This window comes from Lynx canadensis, chromosome E1, assembly GCF_007474595.2.
Source record: "Lynx canadensis isolate LIC74 chromosome E1, mLynCan4.pri.v2, whole genome shotgun sequence".
Taxonomy (NCBI): Eukaryota; Metazoa; Chordata; class Mammalia; order Carnivora; family Felidae; genus Lynx; species Lynx canadensis.
This window is the reverse complement of record NC_044316.2, coordinates 52,961,848-52,984,643: the sequence shown is the minus strand read 5'-3', so window position 1 is coordinate 52,984,643 and position 22,796 is coordinate 52,961,848. Positions and strand designations below refer to the sequence as shown.

Below are 22,796 nucleotides of genomic sequence, written 5' to 3'. Positions count from 1 at the left end.
GACTGCGCCACCCAGGCGCCCCTCAGCACTCTTGTTTTACAGTCACCGAGACACCTGCTTTTCCCGGCTCCCGTTACCCACCGGAGCCCTCGGCCGCCGCCAGCTCTGTCCGTTGCTAGGTTTCCGCTAATCGTAGGTGCCAGTGCCAGCGAAGAGCTGGAGGCTTGTTCGGGGTCCGCGGATTAGCCGGTTGAAGTTAAGAAAGGAAAACACGACTGTGCGGCTCCAGCATGAATAGCAAATAATCATCGTCACGGGGAGCAGTCAGGCATATCGGGGCTAATACTTCTAATGGGAGCATCGCAACATCCCAGTGACAAACTTAATCCCGCGGGTAGCTGAGCGCTAATCATCTCAGTAGCAAATAGTTAATGCCAGCACCTCCTCGTTGCCCTAATCTTATGCTAATAATTGCAGTGGCAGAGAGCTATCACATCTAAGCAACTCAGATCCAACGTGTAGCTGGAAGATGTGTGCGAGGTTGGCGGTCTCCCCACCCCAGATGGTCCCTCCCCTGCCCTCCAGTGCCGGCTGCTGAGTTGGCCAGGAATCTGCCGTGTGCTTCTCCCAACCAGGCCCGTGCCTATGTTTTCCATCCAAGTTAGCCAGCCGGCATGCCAGGCTATGGAATGTTGGCTCCAGACTTCCGCCCTGCTCATTTTCCAACGTTCCCTGGGTGGTCCAGCGTGGGACCCGGTGTTTCGGGGTTGGGGGCTGTGACTGGGTGCACACAGGTGGGATCAAGGCGGGAGCCCTGAAGGGTCGGGACTGGGAGCCAAACCCAGGAGCTCTGACAGAGGTCGAAGGCTGCGAGGAAAGAGTGCGGGTGGAGGGCAAGGGGGAAGCCCTGCCTCCCCCTGTGGCTGCCGGAGAGCATCCCCCACCTCCGCACCCCTACCTCCCCACACGTCCTCCTGATCTCCAGGGTGGAATTGCGCCGCATTGCTGGACAGAATCAGCCGACCATGCCTGCTTTCTGCAAACCCAGAACAGCCAGGCACCGCAAAGCAGGGAGGGACGCACTCAACGTGTCTGGCCCGTAGGACCCACCGTGCTCATCAACCGACTCCCAGGGCTGCCCGGCCCCACCGTTTGTTTCTGTGCAGAGTGGAACAAGGTGGATCACACAGCAGGTGGGAGGCCCCCAGCCTCTGCGGGGCAGTGGCGTCCCGGACGAGCCCACCCAGCCAGCACTGAATCAGCTGCGGGTCTCTAACGGCAGCATCCGGGATACCCGGAGGGTGTTCAGTGCCCAGAGGAGTCCGACAGCCCTAGGCCAAAACACCGGCTCTGCCACTTAGGGCAGCCTGACCTTGGGAAGATGGGTTCCGCTCTCTCCCAGCCTCGGTTGCTTCATCTGTAACCTGGGGACGATGGTTCTTCCTTCTCCCCGCTATTGCCACGGGTCTGAAAAGTAAAGCCCTTAGAACCACGATGCTTGACGGATGAGGAATGAATGTTGCTGCTGTGTTGGTATCACCATCGTCATGATCGTCACTATGACTGGTATTGAAGGTGAACGAGAGAATTCAAGGTCATGGGAGGAGAGGGGACTTGCACCCTGATACTCGGATCTCGAGTCGGATCTCGAGGCATGCAGTACTGAAATTGGGGCCCCTGACGCTATGAAAAGGTCGGGGAAGAAGGTTTGTGCTCAGTTATCCAGCCAGCTCTTAGAGGATGCGGGTGCTGGGCACTGGGCTGCAGAGACAAATCAGGTGTGGTCCTTGCCCTGGAGGGACTGCTTAGCCTTAGCAGGAGAGAGCCACCGTGCGTGTGTGAGGCAGACGCCCAGAACAAATAAGGAAGATGGAAAATGAGGCCACGCTCAGGACCCCAAGCCTTTGTGAGGACAGCAGAACGCAGACGGGGCCTCACGGCTGCCTCTGAGTTGGAGGGATCTGGACGGGTAGGACCGGAAGGCAGCTTCGGAAAGTGCCAGCACATCCTTGGTCCACAGTTCAGCGGCGACGATGGGGGTGACGGTACCTCCGCTAGAGTTCCTGACGTGGATGGATCTGTAACACGTTTGGTGAAGGAAAGAGACTCCGTCAGCCCCTGCAAGGGCCAAGCTGGAAATAGGGGGCAGCCTATGGACCCGACAGGCGGCTCTTCCCAGAGGAGCCCAGAACCGGCGAGGAGGAACAGCGCCTCACTGAGGGGTCAGCCGGAGCTGGGAGGCTCGTGCGAGCAGGAGGCAGGTGGGAGCTCGTCCAGGGCTGCCAGGCCACAGAATGGAGGACCTAGGAGCTCAACCCGCCACAGACCCCTGGACCCTGTGAAAAGGGTGGTCGGACAGTCTGGTCACCAAGTCAGCCCTGTCCCGGCACAGGCAGGACTCGCCGACTCTCCGGGCGCCGTTCCAGCCACGTCGGCCCTGCGTGGAGCCTCTGGCCGGGGCCCCTTCCCAGCCTGCCCGTCAGTGTGTCTACACTTCTCCTGGGCGGGCAGCACGCTCACTGCTCCTTTTGAATGCGGTGGAAACGAATTAGGTCCCAAGGGGGCAAGACCCAGAGAGCCACGGACAAAGGGGCAGGTCCGAAAAGAAAGTCAGGAGCTCAGAGGATGGGGTGGTTGGGAACAACATGGGTAGAGAACAGGTGGAGAGCCCCTCGAAGCTTCTCTGGGCTCTCTCTCAGATCTCTTCTCCTCGGCAAGGAGGCAGCCTAGGATGGGTCCCATCCCTCGCCGCAACTTGACCAAACCCTCACGGGCGAGCCCCACCCCTCCTCCAGCTCTTTTAAGAAGTCTCTTCTTTTTGTCTGACGCCACTACTGTGTATATTTTGAATAGGAATTGGGGGGGGGGGTGCGGTGGGAGTCAGAAAAATAGAGGCCCGGTTAAGGAAAGGAGGGTACACCCACGTGACAAAAGCTTAGGCAGCCACTTAAAATCACGTTGACCAGCACTTTTTAGTGACACGGAAAACGGGTAAGTTGAATTATTCTGCACAAGGGCTAAGATGCTGAGTCTCTTCCTGTGGCTGGGGGTATTGGGTTGCTCGTGACAATATTTTCTGCGTACCACACATTTTTCTAATGTTTTACGGATATTTTAATAAAGGGAACAAAGGGTCAGAGACTCCAAAAAGGCATCTTTGTCAAAACATCTTCTGGGATTGTGTGGAGGGGACAGACCAGACAGGTTCTGCTCTCAGGGGAACAGGTGGGATGGGAGGGGCTCTCCCTCATAGGGCGCCTCCCTCCCGATGTTCTTGCAGACGAGGGGCTATGGGACATCCTCATCAAAGACATCCCCAAGGAGGTGACCTCCTACACGTTCAGCATGGACATCCTGAAGCCGGGCGTGAGCTATGACTTCCGGGTCATCGCCGTCAACGACTACGGCTTCGGCACCCCCAGCAGCCCCTCCCAGTCTGTGCCAGGTACTGCCTTTGGGGCAGGGTGAGGGCACCCCATGGAATAGCCTTGTGGCAGAGACTGGTGCTGGGCAAAGAAGACAGAGGCAGGCAGCATAACACCAGCAGCATTGGGGTGGAAGCTAAAAGGCATTGTCTTCTCAATTCTCCAAGGCAGGGAGCCTGGGCCAGGGCCTGAGTTAGTTTTGAGATCCACAGGAAGCTGGGGCGGTGCGTCTTTGGGGTTCCTTTACAAAGATTCCAGAAGCCCTGGGCAGGAGGCTCAGTGGGGCTTGTGGACAAATCAGCAGACCCAAGATGAGAGCTTCCGTGAGCTCATCACCCAGGAGATTCACCCAGGCCATCAACTGTGTGTTTCCGTGGAAGCCGCCCCCAAAAACAGAGTCAGCAGCCTGGGGAGCAGTGCCCAGAGCTGGGGGGATAGGACTCCTATCCCTCCCCCTTTTCCTCTCATCTTCCCATCCAACATGTCTCAGAGGACTCACAGAGGACTCTGATGCCAAAACCCATGACCCCAAATCCAGTCACTAACCAAGTTTTAATATCAGGGCCCCTTCTCTCAAGGCAGAAATATAGCTCAAAATTTTCATCCCCTGGGTGAGTCTCAGAAACCCGGCTGCCTCCCTCCTCCCACATACATTCTCCCTTGTCGGGTTGATAGAACCAGATCATGGGAAATAGTAGAGTGAGCCTCTCATCAGGCAGCCCCCGGATCAGAAGTGGCTGGGTGCAAAAAAGCATGGTAGTGAGAGGGGCACCTGGGTGGCTCAGTCGGTTAAGCGTCCCACTTCAGCTCAGGGCATGATCTCGTGGCTTGTGAGTTAGAGCCCTGCATCAGGCTCTGTGCTGACAGCTCAGAGCCTGGAGCCTGCTTCGAATTCTGTGTCTCCCTCTCTCTCTCTGCCCCTCCCCCACTCATGCCCGCATGCGCGCGCGCGCTCTCTCTCTCTCTCTCTCTCTCTCTCTCAAAAATAAATAAACATAAAAAAAAAAAAAGAAAAAGGCATGATGCTGGGGGCTTTGAAAGAAGCAGAGCCCTGGCTGGAGGAAGCATTCTAAAGACCCACTTACGTCCACCTTCCTGGTTCTCCCCCACTTTCTGCCACCAGAGAAAGATTGAGCCCTGCCCCCAGGGAGAAACTCTCACAGGCCTACCACAGGCCAGACAGCTACTTTTCCAATACAAAGCTGGGTCTGCCTGCCAAGGTAGCCCCTAGGCCGTGGGTGGCAAGAGCGGGGCAGGGGAAAGAAAAAGAAAAAAGGAAAACTAGCAAGTGTATGGCCATTTCTCCCTCCTGTGTCCTCGGCAGACATCACTAATCAATCCCAGCACTCTCTCCCAGTGAGTCCAGAAGCAACTACATGGATGCTTCCCCTCCTGTGTCCTCAGCAGACATCACTAATCAATCCCAGCACTCTCTCCCAGTGAGTCCAGAAACAAGCACATGGCTGCTTCCCCTCCTGTGTCCTCAGCAGACATCACTAATCAATCTCAGCACTCTCTCCCAGTGAGTCCAGAAACAAGCACATGACCGCTTTCCCCTCCTGTGTCCTCAGCAGACATCACTAATCAATCCCAGCACTCTCTCCCAGTGAGTCCAGAAGCAACTACACGGCTGCTTCCCCTCCTGTGTCCTCAAGCAGACATCACTAATCAATCTCAGCACTCTCTCCCAGTGAGTCCAGAAACAAGCACATGACCGCTTTCCCCTCCTGTGTCCTCAGCAGACATCACTAATCAATACCAATACGAGCACTCTCTCCCAGTGAGTCCAGAAGCACCTCGGAACTAAAAGCATCCTTTGACCAACAACAGAAGAGAGCAGGCACCTGAGCTAAAACTCCCTGTCAACCGTGTCTTAAGGTCTCCCCCATGGAGACGGCATGCACCCGGCCTACTGAGAGCCAGGTGGTGGGGTCCCGGCTGGAGCGGGAGGTTTGGAGGCAGGAGGGGGCTGAGCACCCTGGACTTAACCCCCCCCCCCCATCCGTGTCCCAGCTCAGAAAGCCAACCCGTTCTACGAGGAGTGGTGGTTCCTGGTGGTCATTGCCCTCGTCGGCCTCATCTTCATCCTGCTGCTGGTATTCGTGCTCATCATCCGGGGCCAGAGCAAGAAGTATGCCAAGAAGACCGACTCTGGTGAGCTGGCACCAAGCCCCGCCGGCTGGACGGGACTCCCATGGGCCTGCCTCCCCTTGTGGCAAGGTTGAGGGGGCTGGGCATTCTCTCTCTCCTAGGGATGCACCTGCTCTGATGGGCGGGGCGGCCCGGGGCCCCTGAACACAGTCTCCATGTCATGGTTTAGTCTTCCCTCTAACAAGAGAGCCAGGCGGGAGAGGGGAGGCCACCGGTCTAAAGGGACGGCCCGAGTGACTGGATGCTGTCTCCCCCGCCCCCACTGCCCACCCAGGGAACAATGCCAAGTCTGGTGCCCTGGGCCATGGGGAGATGATGAGCTTGGATGAAAGCAGTTTCCCCGCCCTGGAACTCAACAACCGGAGGCTCTCCGTCAAGAACTCCTTCTGCCGGAAGAACGGCCTGTACACCAGGTAAAGGGATCTCTGCGTTGGGAGTCGGGGGGTGGCCAGAGGATGGAGGTTTGGGGGCCCGCAGTGCCTGAGGTGTGGAGGACTCTTGGGGAGGGCACAGGGCACACAGGGCCCACTGGGCCTCCATGTCCCGGAAATGGCATTCACGCTCAGGGGCCGGGAATGGTCAGCCGGGCCCGGGAGGCACATCCGGGATCTGGGGGCCAGAGCCTAGTATGAGAGCGCAGTGGGGGAGACGCCACAAGGAGGTGGCGACAAAGGGTTTCTGCCAATGCCAGCGAAATGCAAAGGGCTTATACAACTTCGCAAGCCAGCCCCCTGCTGTTTGGAGCCAGCTGCTCCTGGCGGCGGGTCCAGAAGCCAAGAGAGCTACTTTGCCCCAAAAGTGAGGGGGACTCAGCACAGGTAGGTCTAGGCAGACACACCTGAGCGGGAGGTACCGGGAGGCCCCTCGGTATTGCTCACGCCTTGCCCATCTCCTCCCAATTCTGGGAAGAAAGGGCACTCAGAGTGTGGACACCCTCTCCCCTGGTCCTTGCTCCTGCATCTTCTAGAACAATTTTCTCCTACTTACCCCACAAGTCCACGCTCCCAGCATCACCCTCAAAGGGCGGCATCTGAGAACAGCCAACCAGGAAAGGTCCAGGCTGGCGGTGCGCCCGGTTCCTGTTTCCTCCTGAATTCTCTCCAACCCTGGGTTCCCCTCCCCCCACCCCACTCCCCGTGGCAGGCTGGGCTGTGCACCTCCAAGGGCAAGGGCAGCTGCCGGGGCCCACCGGACCCTCACCTGATGTGATCTGGCCGTTTTATGCCCCCGGGAGCTCAGGAGAGATTGGGGGGCTGCGGCCCAGGAGCGCCTGTCTCTGGCCTCGGCCCTCTTAACATTCCCAGCTCGTCGGAGGTGCACGCCGGCCAGGCGCGCAGCTCACAAAGCTTCCCTCTGTCTGGTCCTGGAGGAAAGAGGCCATGTGTGTGTTCCTCGGGAGGACAGAGGGAGGGGCACGCAGGCCGGCGGGCCCGGCTCTCATCCCCCGCCAGATCTAGCTTTGCAAAGAAAGAGCCATTTGAGGCCGAGGTGGTGGGCCCGGCCTGTCCACCGCAGCCCCGCCAGGCTGACTCCGGGGCTCTGCCACATGGAACAAGGGGGCGTTTCACAGACGGCCTGGCCTCGCCTGCTTCTCACGCCCCCAGAGTACACACACCGCGGCCCCTGCGTGCCCCCTACACTAATGTGTGTACACAGAAGTCCTGTTTGCATCAAACCAGCCTCGGGCTCTGGGAGTCTGACCCAGCCCTGGTGACACTGTCGGCCCCCCCAACCTGCCTCCGCTCACCCTACTTGCGGCCAAGGTCGTATTAGCCCGGCACCCCGTTTCCTCCCCCCTGCCGACGTCACATGTTTGCCCATCTCGTCTACACGAGACTGCAGCCAGTGCTGTTACTGTTTTATTTGTAAGTAGTTAAGGAGGCAGCTCCGTTATTTGGAATAAAATCAGTGCAGATTTAGCACGAGAGGTTGGAGGTGGCAGGGAGGTTGCTTGTGACTTGTTCCCAGGCCGTGGGATTGTTCTCAGAAGAGCATTTCTGCGGCAAGGGCACTGCCGGCCCCTGGGGGGAGCAGCTGGCGTTCAGAGCCACAGTTCCAGAACACCTGGGCAGATCTCGGGGCATGAGACCACCCCCACTCCAAGGCCCTGAGGAAGCACAAACAGGGCAGAGTCACGAACGACCCCAGCCACCTGCTCGGCGCCCAGCCCACCGCCCTCACCCCCAGCTCAGGGGGCTCAGGAAAGCACGGCCCTTGCCTCCAGCCTCTGGGCGCCCATGGCGGGCAGGCTGCTCGGTGCCTCGTGCTGCGTGTTCGAACAGGTGAGGTAGAGCCAGGCCTCTAACTCAGCGGGCAGCGCACTTTCTCGAAGGCTGATTGTCAAAGGTGGAGCAGGACTTGGCGCCCGGAATTCATTTCTGGTCTCTGAGCAGATCTGGAGGGAAAAGGCCGTGGTTTCCCTTTTTCTCCTGACCCTTGGCGTTAACCCTCTGAAGCTCCCTTGGTGAGTTCAAGAGTGACGTGGGGAGCTGGTCTGCGCAGGCACGCCGGCCTCACCTGGGATTCCGACTCGGGGGTCTCAGGGGGCTCTGCCGAGTGATCCCAGTGCCCCGAGGCCTTGAAACCACAAGTGGAGGATCGAGTGGGGTGCTGCCCCTCCCCGTTTCCCTGAAGCTGGTTCAGGAGGTTGGTCCCAACTGAGCCTCTCCCACCCCTGGAGGGGCCCCCAGCCCAAGGCTCCGCTGTCCGAGGAGCAGACACAGAGAGCAACAGCGCAGGACAGACCCGTCGAGGGCTCCCGCCCTTCCCGGCCCCGCCGTGGCCTCCCCAGCCACAGCGGCAGCTCTGGGAAAGGCTGGCTCTCAGCGTCCCTTCCGCTCCCTCTTAGATCTCCTCCCCGGCCCAGCCCGGGCAGCCTCCACTACTCCGACGAGGACGTGACCAAGTACAACGACCTCATCCCGGCAGAGAGCAGCAGCCTGACCGAGAAGCCCTCAGAAATCTCCGACTCTCAGGTGAGGGGCAGGGGGGCCAGGCGCCCCGGAGAGGGGAGTGGAGCGGCCCCTTCTGAGAGTGCGGCCCGTCACATGGGCCTCCTTTCCTCCTTTCCTTTCTGGAGCCGCAAAGACGGAGGAGGGGTCGTATGTGAACCAGCCGTCACCTCCCAAGCTCTGCTCAGAGTTTGCTCCGGGGCTGACGGGGCCCTATAACCTTGACTAGATGTGAGACCCCACCCCCACACCCCGCCCCGCCAAGAACACAGTCCTCTAGAGTTTCCAGCATCTCCCCACATGCTCTGGCCTGCAAAGGATCTCATGGAAGCAAGGGGAAGGAGCCCTGCATTGCCAGAGCCTGGAGAATGGCTGAGAATGTAGCTAGTTAGGGTCAGAATGAGCTCTAGAAACTGAGGGCCAGAAGCTCTGGAGCCCCGAGGCTGGGAAGCAGTACAGATTAGTGAGGCCTTAGGCTTTGGAGATTCAGACCTGAGTTTCCATCCTGACTCTGCTGCCCGCCAGCCCGGGCATCCTGGGTTTGGTAGGTAACCTCTTTGGGCCTCAGTTTCTCCATCTGTTCTACAGGCGGGGATGCTAACGGGCGCTGTCATGGGGCTGTGGGACTGCTGAGGTTAAGGCACAGAGAAGCTTAGCACAGCGCACACGGCAACTGTTCGATAAATGTCAGCTTTTATGTGAAGAAGGACATGGTGCCTCTGGGAGAGACACAGAGCTTGAGAGAGGCTGCCATTAGGTGGGCCACGTGGGGACACTGTCCCAGACTATGGGGACAGGGGGGTTGAGTGCATTCCAATGAAGTTATGTCATGGCCTCCCACCCAGCCCTCTTGGCCTCGGCCGAGCCTGGTGGTTGCCCAGGGAGGGGCCGAGAAAGGCCACTGCGTCCCACACCCTAGACCTTTATGCCCAGTCCTGGGAGAGGCCAAGGAAGAAGAGATGCCAGCAGGGAACAAGGCTGTCGCCGGGTAGGTGGTGCCAGCATGCCCGGGTTCCGGTTGTGGGCCCAGTAGACCGAGGGCCTCTGGCTCACTGCTGTTTTGTTCAGCTCCAGGGCTACTGATGGGCTTGGCAGAGCAAACAAGGCTGGAGCTAACACCCCAGCTCTGAGCTGGCAGGGACAGAGACCCCAACTTAGCCTGGCTGACACAGGAACTCACACGATTCAGGTTATGGCGTCTTGTTACAAGTGTTTCACTCTCTGCGGCCATATGCATCCTGGGACTTGTGAGGCCATGCTTCACCCAAGCATGATTCTTCTTTCTTTCTCCCCAAAATGGCAATGGGCATTTAGGCTCTAGGCACTCAAGGTAAAATTCAAAAAAATACAGCCCGTGAGGCTGTAACAGAAGGCCCCTTAAGCCACACTCCTGTCTCTGGAGAGCAAAGGCAGTGGCCAGCAGGGGGGACTCTCCTTCCTGCTTTGATCAGCCTCCTTCGTCCTTCTATAGAGGGCATCATTCATGCACACTCATTGGCTGGGCACTGACCTTTCAGGGAGGGAGCCCTCTGAGTGCAAAAGACATTGCCCAGATGTCTTCCGATGGCCCGGGGCCATCTCCTCAAGAGTCGGGAGGAGCCTCCCCCAGGATGCGGAGCTGGTCCCTAAGACCAGCCACCCACCCCCACCTCGAAGGAGTTGCTGAGAGAAGAAACCTCATCCGAAGACCACCCTACTTCCGTCACGCCCACTCAAGGCGGGCAGAGTCCCTAGACTCCCCCACTTTGCCACTGGTGTCTTTTGTTCGACACAAGCCCACCGCTTGAATGCACTTTCCATAGCCATCTGGAACCAGTCACCTTCAGGGAGCACGTGCCCTGGAGAGGGGAGGCCTCCCGGTTCCAGAAGCCAGTTGTCACAGCAGAACACCCACGTTCCCTTTCAGGGGCAGCAGTGGACCACAGCCTGGGCCTAGAGCTCCGCCTGTGGACTTTAGGATGGTTTGGGGTTTGATCTGGAGCTCAGCAGGGTCGAGTTGAGCTTACTTATTCTGAAAGCAAAGTTCCATGAGGTCAGGGACTTGTGACCGTCCTGAGGTCTATTACCTCCCCGGTGCCCTTCTTGGCACATGGTGCATGGGCACTCTGCACACTGGTGTCAGGCATGAAAGGGTCATTGGAGAAGCTGGCCAAGTTAGTCCAGACCTAGTAGGCTAGCAAGAGAGAGACGCAAAGGTTCACAGTTGTAAAGCTGTTCCTTTTAGACCAAGGCCAGAAGCACACATTCAGAGCGATCCTTCAGAGTGACACTGATGGCCATGGCCACACCGCCTGGGGCTGCACCCATCATCCCATGCGCCTCACCACTTTGTAATCACAGCGAGCCTCCGAGCGGCCTTTGTGTCATCTTTTTTGTCCAGATGGGGAAACTGAGGCTCACAGAGCTCCGCTGGGTTGGCTCAGGCCCCACAGCCAGAAGGTGCAAACCCAGGATCCCAGCGCCCGAGTCACAGAGGCAGACCTTGCACACGGGCCTTCTGACGCAGAGCCCAGCTTGGCCCCCCGGCCCTACCCTGTCCCAAAGCTGGTGATGTCACCCTTGTGGCAGACCCTCCTGGAAGGGCCTTCAGAACCAGCTGATGAGACACTCTTGAGAACAAATAACTGTGGATTTTCTTTAAACACAAACAACAACTCAAGCCTGTCTTCAAAGGTTCAGAGGTGCCAGGATCAGGAGGCCCCGGGGACTATTCGGCCATCAGTCGCTCACGTCCCCCAGACCCAGGGCGCCAGGACCGTTACGTGTGCCATTGTCAAAATGTTGAACTGTTTCCATACCTGTTGGGAAAGAGCCACCACCCTGAGCCCCTACGTGTCACCGAGAGAACCCCAAGCAGACTGTGACTCTGCCCCTACAGGCTCAGCAAACAGAGGACAGGGCCCTGCTTCAGCCAGAGGCCTTGCCTGGTTGCCTCCGGGGTCACATCAAACTTTGTGTCTTAACAGCTAAGGAGGCCTGATGTCCTCCCCCGCCCAGGGCGTAGAGGGCAACCCCGGGGGGGTGTGGCAGGGGGCACACGCTGACTTCTCCTCAACACTCAGTTCTTGAGCCTATACTCCAGGGACAGAGAGGTGATGGAGACATGACCCTGCCTCCAAGGAGCTGCTCGTGGGCCGGAGGGGACAGACATGGACACAGAGCGGCTGGTCTCCCTCCGATGCCCTTGCTGAAAACATAAATAAGCAGATCTGATTACTACCCGCTCGCCTCTGTGACATGTGGCTCAAGTACGAGCCGGTGTCTGCTGTGTAGAGCATCAGCCACTGCGACTTGCAATTTGGAGCTTCAGGCGGGTGCTCCCCAGTCCGCCCGCATGGGATGGCTTCTGGAGGGGCATCCTTGAGGGTCAGCAGGCACATGGGCCCCCCCCCCCCCGGCCCCGTTTCAACTGCTCTGGAGAATGAGGGCCTGACTTTTTGAAGTATACCCTTCCCCCTGCATCCTCTGAGAGTGACTTTTCCATATGCTGCCTGGTTTCTATTCCAAGTCAGACCACCCAAAAGTGACAACCCAAAATTGGCAGAAATCTGCCCGGCCCTCTCCCTGTGATAGGGTAATAAACAAAAGTCCGCGTTGCTTATAAACAAACGCGCATGACAAGATGTTAAGAAGTGGTTTAACGGGGCTGTGGGAAGACTGGGGCTGGGAGGGCTGTCCCCAGAGGGGTGTTGATGAAGGGGCTTCCAGGCTGGGGGTGGGAGGTGGGGGTGCAGGAAACAAAGGCTGAGGTTTGAAAACCCATAGCTTGTTTGATATAACTTCTGAAAACAAAGCATGGCTGCATTCCAACGTCATTTTCAAAATAAGAGCCCAAGTATGGGAGAAAAATTATATAGCACACAAGTAAATCTCAATGGAAAAGGAGTTTTCGGCCCAGGGCACGCCTCTTCTAATAAATACTCAGTCTTTGTGACTTCCTGGGCAGCCCCAGGAAACCCATTGCAGTGAAATTAAGCCTATGTGGAAAAGTAAGAAAACAGACAGGACAAATTAGGTTTTCTGTAACACTTTTGAGCACCCAGTCATTAATGGTGAATGTTTACGGAGCCCTTCCCGGCGGCCAAGAATGACTCTAGGGATTGTTCCAGAATGGCACACTTAACCTTCACAGCCCCCTGCAAAGCCTGGCGGGGTTATCTATTGCATGAGTCAGGGAGCCACCAATGACGAAGCCAGGCCCACCTGAGACCTATTGTGTGCCACGCCGGGGTCAGGCCCTGTGTGGCCATCTTGCTGGTTTGTCCTCCTTGGGACCCGTTCATTCCTTCCTTGCTGCATTTATTCAACAGCGAATTCCTCTGCACCCACTAAGCAGTACCAGGCACCGTTTCCATGTGGCAGCTATAGTGGTGAGCAGGACCGACTCTCAGGGACATTGCATTAACCGCGTTATGATCCATTAGGGAAGACCACGTGCGTCGAATACTCACGTGTTTTCACGTATTAAAATTTTACGGCGCCATGCCGTAATTTTCAGGAGGAAAATGGGAAACAAAAGGCTTCCTGTCTCCTGGGGTGCTGCCCTCTGAGGTATCTTGGGGGAAGGTCCCATCCTCCTGGAGGTTCCCAGAGGGCTGCCTGGAGGAGGTGGCATTTCAGCTGGGCCTCAGAGTGCAAACGGGACTGGGTCATGCAGAGAAGGGAGGAGCCGCGCAGGTTTGCAGGTGTGCGTTTGGCTGAGTGGTTCTGACAACCCCTCCCTCTGAGTGTCTCCGGTCTTTTATCAGTGTTCGCCTCTTGGGTTGGGCCGTGAGTCTAAGAGATTCACTGGGGCCCATCTCCGGCTTCTCCTTAGCCTGACCCATACAGGCCCAGGAAGCCCAGGCTTGTGCCAAACTAGAAACACACTACGGGCAGGGCAGAGGGAGCCCGGAGGAAAGAGGCAACGCTACACGTGGGGCCCCTGCTTTGTGCCAAGTCCTGCACTGTGCACGTTCTCATTTCAAATCGAGTCGCCCCACCAGGCAAGTTGCAGGATTCCCAGTTAACAGCTGGGATCACTGAGGCTCAGAGGGGTCAAGTAGCTTGCCTGTAATCACAGAGCTTAGAAGTGTGGGCAATCCCCACTGCCTCAGGCCCCGCTGAGCTGACATTTTTAAAAAGACATTCCTGGGAGGGGTGCCTGGGTGGCTCAGTCTGTTGAGAATCTGACTCTTGATTTGGGCTCAGGTCATGATCTCACGGTTCGTGGGCTCAAGGCCCACATCGGGCTCTGTGCTGATAGGGCAGAGCCTGCTTGGGATTTTCTCTCTCTCTCTCTCTCTCTCTCTCTCTCTCTCTCTCTCTGCCTTCCACCACTTTCTCTCAAATAAATAAACATGGAAGGAAGGAAGGAAGGAAGGAAGGAAGGAAGGAAGGAAGGGAGGAAGGAAGGGAGGAAGGAGGGAGAGGGAGGAAGGAAGGAAGGAAGGAAGGAAGGAAGGAAGGAAAAGAAGAAAGAAAGAAAGAAAGAAAGAAAGAACGAACAAGGACATTCCTGGGAGATTTCTAGCTGTTTTAGTACAAGAAGCCCAGATGCCTGACAAAATTGCGCCTCGTGGGGGCTTCTAGAGAGGGAGACACTCAGCACATCCCCCCACCTCTGATGCGCAGGAGAGGCCCCCTGGTTCCAGGGGAAGGGCGTCCAAGGGACTGATGTAGAGCTGGCCTCGGCCTAGACGGGTGCAGGGAGCCCCCGGGCCACGGCGACTCCGGCTTCCAGCCTCCAAAGGAGCCGCACAGGGGACCTCCTGTCACCTGGGGCAGCACGGTCCCACCAGACTTCAGGAGATTCAGCAAGATGAGGGCACCCTGCCTGGCCCCTACGTCCCTGCGCTGTGCTGGCAACAGCGGGAGACCAAAAAGCTCTCCTCTGCCCCCCTCTCTTTTGTTGCCGGCTCTTCCCCGGGGCGTCCCTCCCGCCGACCCCCTCCCCGCGCCCCTCCGCTCCCCTCCGCAGGCCCGGTAATTGCTGATTGAGTGGCTTTGAGGAGCTGTTAAGAGGCCCGGAGCTGGAGCTGTCGCCTGATTGCCTGGCGGCCTGGCGGGACTGCCCGTGAAAGGTCCCCTTTGTGCTGGGTCGGTTACCGGGAAGCTGCATTCAATTACGCGCGAGAGTTGAAAGCCCGAATGGGCGCCCTGGGTCCCCCCACCCTCGCTCGCTTTCTTCCCTTCTCACCCCACCCCCCTGCAGAAAAGAAACAGATGTTCCAGGAGAGGGAAGCGGGAGAGCAGCGCAAATGCAAAGGCCGCCTCCCTGGCTGCGGAGAGCTGGGGGCGGGGCGGGCGCGCCTCCAGCCCCCTGCACCTCCCCCACCCCCACCCCCGCTGCCGCTCTGGCTTCCGTCGCTTTTCCACCCCCGTCCGAATGCGGGATGCCGGATGCCGACCGTAATCGTTAGCACGAATGGGCTCTGGGGTCTGGGCCCCCAGGAGGACCAGAGAGGCCCATCCCCCCTAGTGATGCTTCACTTTGGGGGACGGGAGGTGAACATTCTTCTTCCTTGCCAGCCACCTGAGCATTGAGCCGGCCTCCACTACCCCTGCTCCTTCTGATCCCTCCTTGGGGGCTTCCAGGCCTTCGCACCCAGACCCACCTCGCTGTCTCCCCAGTAACACCTTTTACAACGTTCCATCATTTCACCCTGTGAGCTGCAGGCATCTACCCATTTTACAGACAAGGATACCGAGGCTGAGAGAGGCCAAGTGATGCGTCCCAGACTTAACCTAGCTAGCTAGCGAGGGACAGAGTCGGTGATGGAGACTGGCTTCTGGGGCCGGCCAAAGTTCTAGAACCTCTACCAATGACACTACCAACTCTTCAAGCCAGTTGGTGGGGGCCCTCCCGGAGAGACCTGTCCCACAGAGAGAAGTGTGGGGTGCCCCCTTCCACCACCCAACACTTACAGACCCTCGCTGCTCCTGCACCAGAGCCCCCCCAGCCCCCCGCCTCGTGGCATCCACCATGGCTTGCTCAGACTTCTCCCGCCTCTGGGCGGCCTCCCTGCGGCCCCAGGCATCGGGTGCCCAGCCCTCAGCCTCCTCCCCACTCTTGGCATATGGAGCCCCTGTCTGTACTGCCCTTTTGTTCCCTCCTGGGCTGGCAGCTGGGCAGTAGGCAAAGAAAGGGGCTTGTATTGTGCTGCACTGCGTCATGGGGACACCGAGGGACTTTCCATTGTCTCTACTGCCAAGAGGACTGAGGTCCTGGGAGCCTGTGCAGGGTGGTGGTAAGGAGAGCATCTCTACGGAGGGATGAGGTGGAGGAGGGGCGGCGGCAGATGACGTAAATTTGCAGATGGACTAGGGTGTATGTCATCCCCACGGGGAGGTTACAGGGGCTCTCATTCCCATCTTGTGACCTCCAGGGAGGAGCGGGGTGGAGCATGTGTGGGCTTTGGAAAATCAGGCAGACCTGAGTCCCCCAGCGCATCATCTCTTGGGGCAAACCCTCATCCTCTCTGCCTTGGTGTTCTCGGCACTTCCAGAGCAATAGCAGTGACGGGGCCAAGGTGTGAGAGTTCAGTACAGTCTCCTGACGGAGCACCTGCTCCCGCGGCTGGCACCGCTATAGTTCTGTACATTCTAGCTCTTTTCTCATGAAGGGGCTGGATGCCATACAGGACTTGGGGTTCCGGAGAGCAAGTGCACGTTGCGCCTCCCCATAGCTCAGACCCCTTGGGGCAAGGTCAACAACTCTCCGTTTGCTCTGCCTGTAATGCAGGACACAGCTAGTCATCCCAGACTCCTTGGTATTGGGTTCACTGGGTCTATTTGGTACAGCTTTACCCAAAGTATGTTGATAAAATTTACCGCCTCCATGTATTAGCTGGGCAGGGACGCAGCGACCTGAGCAAGGCCTTCTGAGCCTCACTAAAATCAGAGCGCATCTCTTCCAGAGAGTTCTAAGCGTGTTCCCATCTGTCCTCTTCTTAGTTCTCAAAACATTGCTGGGAGCCTGGGGTGGGGGAGGGGCACATGATATTTTTAGCTCCACGATTCAGATCCGAACCAGGGAACGCTGTTTGACTTCGCAACCCGGCCTGACTCTTGGCTGATTCCCCCTCAGGCAGCTGGAGCTATGGTGAGGACACCAAAGTTATCGACAGTTTTAAGAAAAACTGAATATGTTGTATTTATCGGGGAAAGCTACAGGGTAATCATCGTGTGAAATTCAGAGCTTTTGTTGATATTTTTCTCATGCTCGTTTTATAAATGGATGTTGCTTTTATTCTGGATCACAACGTGGGTGAGCACCAGCGTCCTTTCAGTGCCCGGAGCCTCTCCAAGTCTGGCCCTGGCTTTGTCCCCAGTCACACAGTAAGTCAGAGGTAGACCGAGATCGGAACTCAGTACATCCTACATGAATAGCTGTCCTAAAATGTAGGCTTTGTTCCTATTCAGGTATGGCAAGGCCAGGAGATCAGGAGATGATTGTCCCGGGGGAAAAAAATTATTATTCACAGTTCCCAAGAAGAGGGGACCCATCACACCATGCAGGGCCATTCAGGAAAGCACTAGGGTCCCCCGGAGGCAGAGAAAGCAGGAGGGACGCATGGGCAGGAGCCTTTATTATGGAAGCAGGCTTAGGTTAGTATGAATCAATTCAGTGGGCTCTGGGATACAGGGGCTGTCCCTGGTTGCCTGGTACCTGGCCCCTGGGGTGATTAGGAGCAGCGGTTGGTGATGAAAGGGCATTCGCTAGCTCCAAAAATTGACCAGCCCCAGGAGCCATAGCCCCTCCAGAATCAGCAAGGCCCCAGATGTCAAAGCATCAGAAATACAGAAAATGAAAAGGCATGATGAGTTCAACCTCCAAAACATGATATGCTGAGCAAAAGAAGCCGGCCACACAACAGGCGCGTTTTATAGGCTCCCACCCGTAGGAAATGTCCGGAGTAGGTAGACCCACAGAGATAGAAAGTGGTTACCAGGAGTGGGGGCGGGGGAAGGAAGGGGGAACGACCGCCAGTGGGTACAGGGCAATGAAGATGTTTTGGAGCCGCGCGGAGTAATGCCCAACACTGTGAGTGTATGAAAAGCCACTGAATCTTACACTTTAAGACGGTTAACTTCATGTGCTATAAAGTTCCCTTCAATGAAAAAGAATTAGAACTCAGGTCTTCGATCCACATCGGGTCCCTCCAAGGCTGTGTGTGTCAACGCCACGATCTGCTCCCAAGGCAAGGAAGGTGGGCACATCCGGGCATTATGCCCCCTGGGCAGTGAGGGGGAGAGAGGTGGCCACAGTCCAGGCCTTGGGAGATTCAAACCAGGGTGCCTGGCACCTTGCAGCCCTGGGCACACGGACCCGTCCCCGCGGGGCCCCTGACTCCCCGATTCTCTGTCCTCCCAGGGAAGCGACAGTGAGTACGAGGCCGACCCGACCCACCAGAAGGCCCACTCTTTCGTCAACCACTACATCAGCGACCCCACCTACTACAACTCGTGGCGGAGGCAGCAGAAGGGGATCTCGCGGGCCCAGGCGTACAGCTACACGGAGAGCGACTCGGGCGAGCCGGACCACACCACCATCGCCAACAGCAGCAGCGCCCAGCAGGGCGGCCTCTTCCGGCCCAAGGCCAGTCGGACCCCAACGCCCCAAAACCCCCCGAACCCCCCGAGTCAGCAGAGCACCCTCTACCGCCCCCCCAGCAGCCTCACCCCCGGCCCCCGGGCTCCCATAGCAGGATTTTCATCGTTTGTGTGACGTCGGAAGGGGGAAAAGAAAGAAAGAGCAAAACAAAACAAAACAAAACAAAACAGCACCAAACTCCCCATCCGCCCCTCCCCGCACTGCCTGCCAGAAAACAAAAACACCGAGAAACCAAGTCAACTTTTCACCTCCTGAGTTTATTTTTCCAGAGATTCCAGGGCCAGCAAAGACGGTGTTGAGAAGGAGGAGAAGAAAACCACCGGAGGAGGACGTGTGTGTGTGTGTGTGTGTGTGTGTGTGTGTGTGTGGCCCACAGTTGGTCAGCTCCAGATTGTAGGGTTCCCTGGGCCTTTACGGACTTCGCAGAGTCGGGCTGCAGGGGCCCAGCCTGGGCTGAGGTGGGACAGAGGGAGGGAGAGAAAGCTAAGGCCCGGAGAGCTGTAAGGCAGTGTGCTCAGGGGGCGAGAAGCTTCTGGAAGTCCTGACAGCTGCCTCTTCCGCCAGTGCGGGGGCCCTGGGCCCACTGCTAGATGATGATGTGCAAGGCTGGGCGCCCCTGAGGGCAAAGCTCACCTTCTCTCCCCCCCCACACACACCCCTCCCAACCCTCCCCCTGCATCGCTGACAGGCCTCTGGGGGTTCAATCCGTCCCCCTGGCCTGCTCCTCACGCTCCCCTCCCTTGTTCAACTTCTCCACCAAGCGTTTGGTTTATTTAGAAAAAGGAAAACAACTGAGGGGTGAGAGTCTGCCTAGCTAGTTCCTTGTTTCTTGCATACGCTTTTTATTGTGACTCCAAGGAAGAGGGCCCCAGGGTGGGGAGAGGCCCCCACAGCACCACTGAACCCGGCCGTTGCTTGACTTGAATTCACTTTCCTGAGCACAGACCAGGAGAGCTGAACCCGGGGAACAGAGTACAGGGCACTGACCGGGCATCGCTGGGATAATTGGGCATAACGCAGGAAGTCAAGAATGTAAGAAGGAAGCTTAACTTCCCTCTTCCTTCCAATTTAGGTACCACCAGCACCCTCCTTAAAGCAAGAGGGAAAGGAAGGCGCTTAGATAAGGAAGTTCAGCATGCACCGGCTGGGGAGCTAGGCAGGGGTGAGGGATGGCCATCTAGGCAGACACACCCCTGTCCCCGGACACACCCCTTCCTCCTGAGACGGGCACATACACACAAGTCCCCCTTGCACTTGCAAGGAGACGGGTCTAAGGATCCTCTCCCAAGAGAAATCCCTTTGGGTCCTAGCCAGTCGGGACACTCACTTCCAGATGTGTGTCCCTGTCGCTCTCAACCCAGAGTGATCCCCGTCTAAAGCACCCCCAGTCCCAAGCACAGGGGCACGGAAGCCCAGAGGAGTGGGCCAGGCCCCTGGTCTAGAGGCCAGAGCTCCCAGAATCTACGCTGTCTGCCCAGCACCTGGTTTACAAAGAGTCAAAGACCCAACCCCAGGGTATGTGTTCCAGGCCGGCCTCAGCCTAGCCAGGGCTCGGAGCAAGGAGGGGCCCCATCCAAACTTCACACAGCTCCCAAGATGCACAGCCAGGCCGGCCAGGAGGAGCAGGTCAGATGGGACCAAGGACAAGAATAGCTGACAGGAAGCAAAGCTTTTACACACACACAATCTGCTCTAAGGAATGTTCTTTTAAAAAGCCACTTCTAGTGGCCTGAATCTTCCTTTCAGCCCCAGGATGAAGGGATTGAGGGAGGAACCGTTCTGTCGAATTCCCCGAGTGCCCCCAGCTGGCCCAGCCGCGTGGTTTTGGGTGGGCAGCAGCCTCTGGGAGAGGAGGTGGTCCGGCAGGAAGACACCGGGTGCGGCGTGGGGCCCCTTAGTGGGCCGAATGCAGGCCCCATCTTGGGGGTGAGGAAAACAGAGGAGGTCTGCAAGGGGGATTTGGGAAGCAAGCCAAGGAAAGCGAGGCTCTGCACCTGGCCCCACGGGCCCCCCACTCAGGTGAGGGGGATGGGAGCAGGGCCAGGGGCCTGAGGGGAGGACATACCTCCCAGACCCTCAGGAGCGCTGGCAGGTGTCTCCGCAGACGGGGCCCAGACGCCGGCTTCTCCACCGGGGTGTCTTGGGAGGGAAGCACCCCCACGAGGACACAGGCCTGAGGTCTGCCCTGTACACATCTGGTGTCTCCATGGCAACACATCCGCAGCCACCCGCCTGTGATCTCCCCGCGCTGCCTCCTTTTCATCTCATCTTTTTTTAACAACCTCATCCCTTTCCTTATCTGCTGTGCGTTTAGCCATTTGCGGAAGTTCCCAGTTTGCAGTAGGGAATTCATGTAGCCCAGCCCAGTGAGGAATCTGGGAGTGGGGTGGGGTGGGGGGAGGAGCAGGACGCGTGAAGCCGTGTGTATGCGTGTGTGTGTGCGCGAGGCCAGATTTCCTTTGCCTTCCACAGACTGCCTAGTGCACCGAGATGTGCGCCCTCCCCCTCCCCACGCGCTCACTCACCCCCACGCCGACACACCCACGCACACTTAGCACAGGGCCGTGCACGCCTGGGCTCACGCACATGCACACACAGATATGCACGGATGTGTGTTCGCAAACAGGCTTGCGATTCCTTCTGGTAGCTCGTCTGTCCTTTGTGAGGCACAGGCAGCCGGGGTCACTCCCGCTCGAACGTGGGAGCCTGAGAGGGCACTGGCGAGGACGCTGTGTGAGCCGGAAGGCAGGCTGTGCCCAACGTGAAAATCCAGCCCTGAGTTCATAGCCACCCACCCAAAATGTTGCCCCACTGCCCCATCCACATCTGGAAGCCCAGGTCTCCACGACAGAACTCTAGGTTTCTCAGAGGACACCTCTGCCCTCATTTACATATCTGCCGGGGCAGTGGAGGCTCCCGACCCCTGACCAGACACCCGGTCGCATTAGGATGTGCCGGGCACTGCCCGTAGGTAACAGGGAACCTCCCCGACCTCTGGGCTCCTGGGCGGACGATGCCAGGGCCCCTGTCTCTGTGACCACCTGAAGCAGGTTGACACAAGGACACCTCTGTGTCCTCTGGCTCTGCCTCGTCATGCCCTCGGGAAATCTGGTGTTGCACCCAGCAGCCCACGCTGGGCACACCAGCACTGCCCTTCCCCCTCGTGGCCACGCCCCCTGCGTGCACACCAGCTCCTCGCCCAGACTGCCAAGATGAACCAAAAAGCTGCTCGGCTTCCAGAGCGCCTTTCTCCCAGGGCCCCAGGGGGTTTGCAAACCCAGGCCGCCCGCCCTGTCCCCTCACCTGACACTGCCCCAATTCAGAGGAAGCACGGACACTTCCAGCTGCCCCGCCCAGAGCACGCTGTCTCGAGGCCTTCTGTCTCTGCCCACACCTCCCTGGGCAGAGCGTTCAAAGGTGCCAGAGCCTCCCAGAGCCCACTCTGGGCAGGGGCTTCCTTCCCCTCCCCGTGGTGCACGTGGTGTGAGGGGCTGGAGGACAGGAGCGGGGAGGGGGACCCGCCCCCAGCAGCAGCCACCTGATCTGAGTGCCTCTGTATGGTCCTGCCCAGTGGCAACCTTGGCCGCCACCCGGAGCACAGATGCCCTCCTGGGACCACCCCCCTTCTCTTTGTTTCCGTAAGAATAACCAAAAGCATTTAAACGTGTTACCTTTCTTTACACATACAGACTCCAAAAACAAAAACCAACACAAATCTTTATTTTTTTGATTTAAAAGATATAACGAAGAACTGTGGGGAGAATATTCATCGTGGCAGGTGTCTATCTGTAAGAAAAAATATATATCTATATGTCATATAGCTTGTTAGCAGGTTTATTTTTTAAATGAAAGGTAAAAAAAGAAATTGATTTGAAATATATACCACGAGATGTCCCATGGCCTGTCAAACTTGTCGGTATTTTATAAATAAACTTTTTTTTTTTGGAGTTCTGAAGCAACATTTATTCTTCTCCTTCTGGGAAAGCAACTGGGGACCCCTACCTTCATATCATGCTCAAATGATAGTGCGGGATTTTGTTTCTTTTACACCTTTAGGATAATAGCCACTCGGATTATACCAGATTAGAGGCCAAATGATAACGATTGATAATGCTGGCAATGACAATAGCTAACATTTGTGTGGCGTTTGCGCCCTGCCAGACACTGCTGTTATCACTTTCCACTGATGAACTCAGGGAATGCTCATGACAACACCTTCAGCGGAGAAGCCGGATCAGGGAGAATTTAAGGGGCTTGCTCGCCCTTGAGAATTGGAAATGCCGGAGTTTGTGCTAACGCAGTCTGGCTCTAGAGACACGTGCTGCCTCTGTGTTATTTTAAGGCAAGTTCCTTACCCGTGTTCATTTATTTTTATTTATGTATTTTTTACTGTCTATTTAGAGCGAGAGTGTGTGTGAGAGACGGGGGAGGGACGGAGAGAGAGGGAGGCAGAGGATCCGAAGCGGGCTCCATACCGACAGGCAGAGAGCCCCATGCAGGGCTCCAACTCACGAACCTCAAGATCATGACGATCGTGGGGCGCCTGGGTGGCGCAGTCGGTTAAGCGTCCGACTTCAGCCAGGTCACGATCTCGCGGTGCGTGAGTTCGAGCCCCGCGTCGGGCTCTGGGCTGATGGCTCAGAGCCTGGAGCCTGTTTCCGGTTCTGTGTCTCCCTCTCTCTCTGCCCCTCCCCCATTCATGCTCTGTCTCTCTCTGTCCCAAAAATAAATAAA

The 22,796-nt window shown here is 57.4% G+C and overlaps 1 protein-coding gene across 1 annotated transcript in view; it reads left to right on the top strand.

Moving 5' to 3' along the window:
- Window positions 1-22,009, top strand: part of SDK2 (sidekick cell adhesion molecule 2) — a 264,141-nt gene extending 242,132 nt beyond the window's left edge. Inside the window, exons 41-45 of the mRNA XM_030296416.1 lie at window positions 3,221-3,385; window positions 5,379-5,519; window positions 5,791-5,929; window positions 8,365-8,491; window positions 17,823-22,009. Of these exons, the coding sequence (XP_030152276.1) occupies window positions 3,221-3,385; window positions 5,379-5,519; window positions 5,791-5,929; window positions 8,365-8,491; window positions 17,823-18,176 (926 nt within the window). The 3' untranslated portion in view covers window positions 18,177-22,009. The remainder of the gene's footprint in view (window positions 1-3,220; window positions 3,386-5,378; window positions 5,520-5,790; window positions 5,930-8,364; window positions 8,492-17,822) is intronic.
- Window positions 22,010-22,796: the final 787 nt, after the last annotated feature.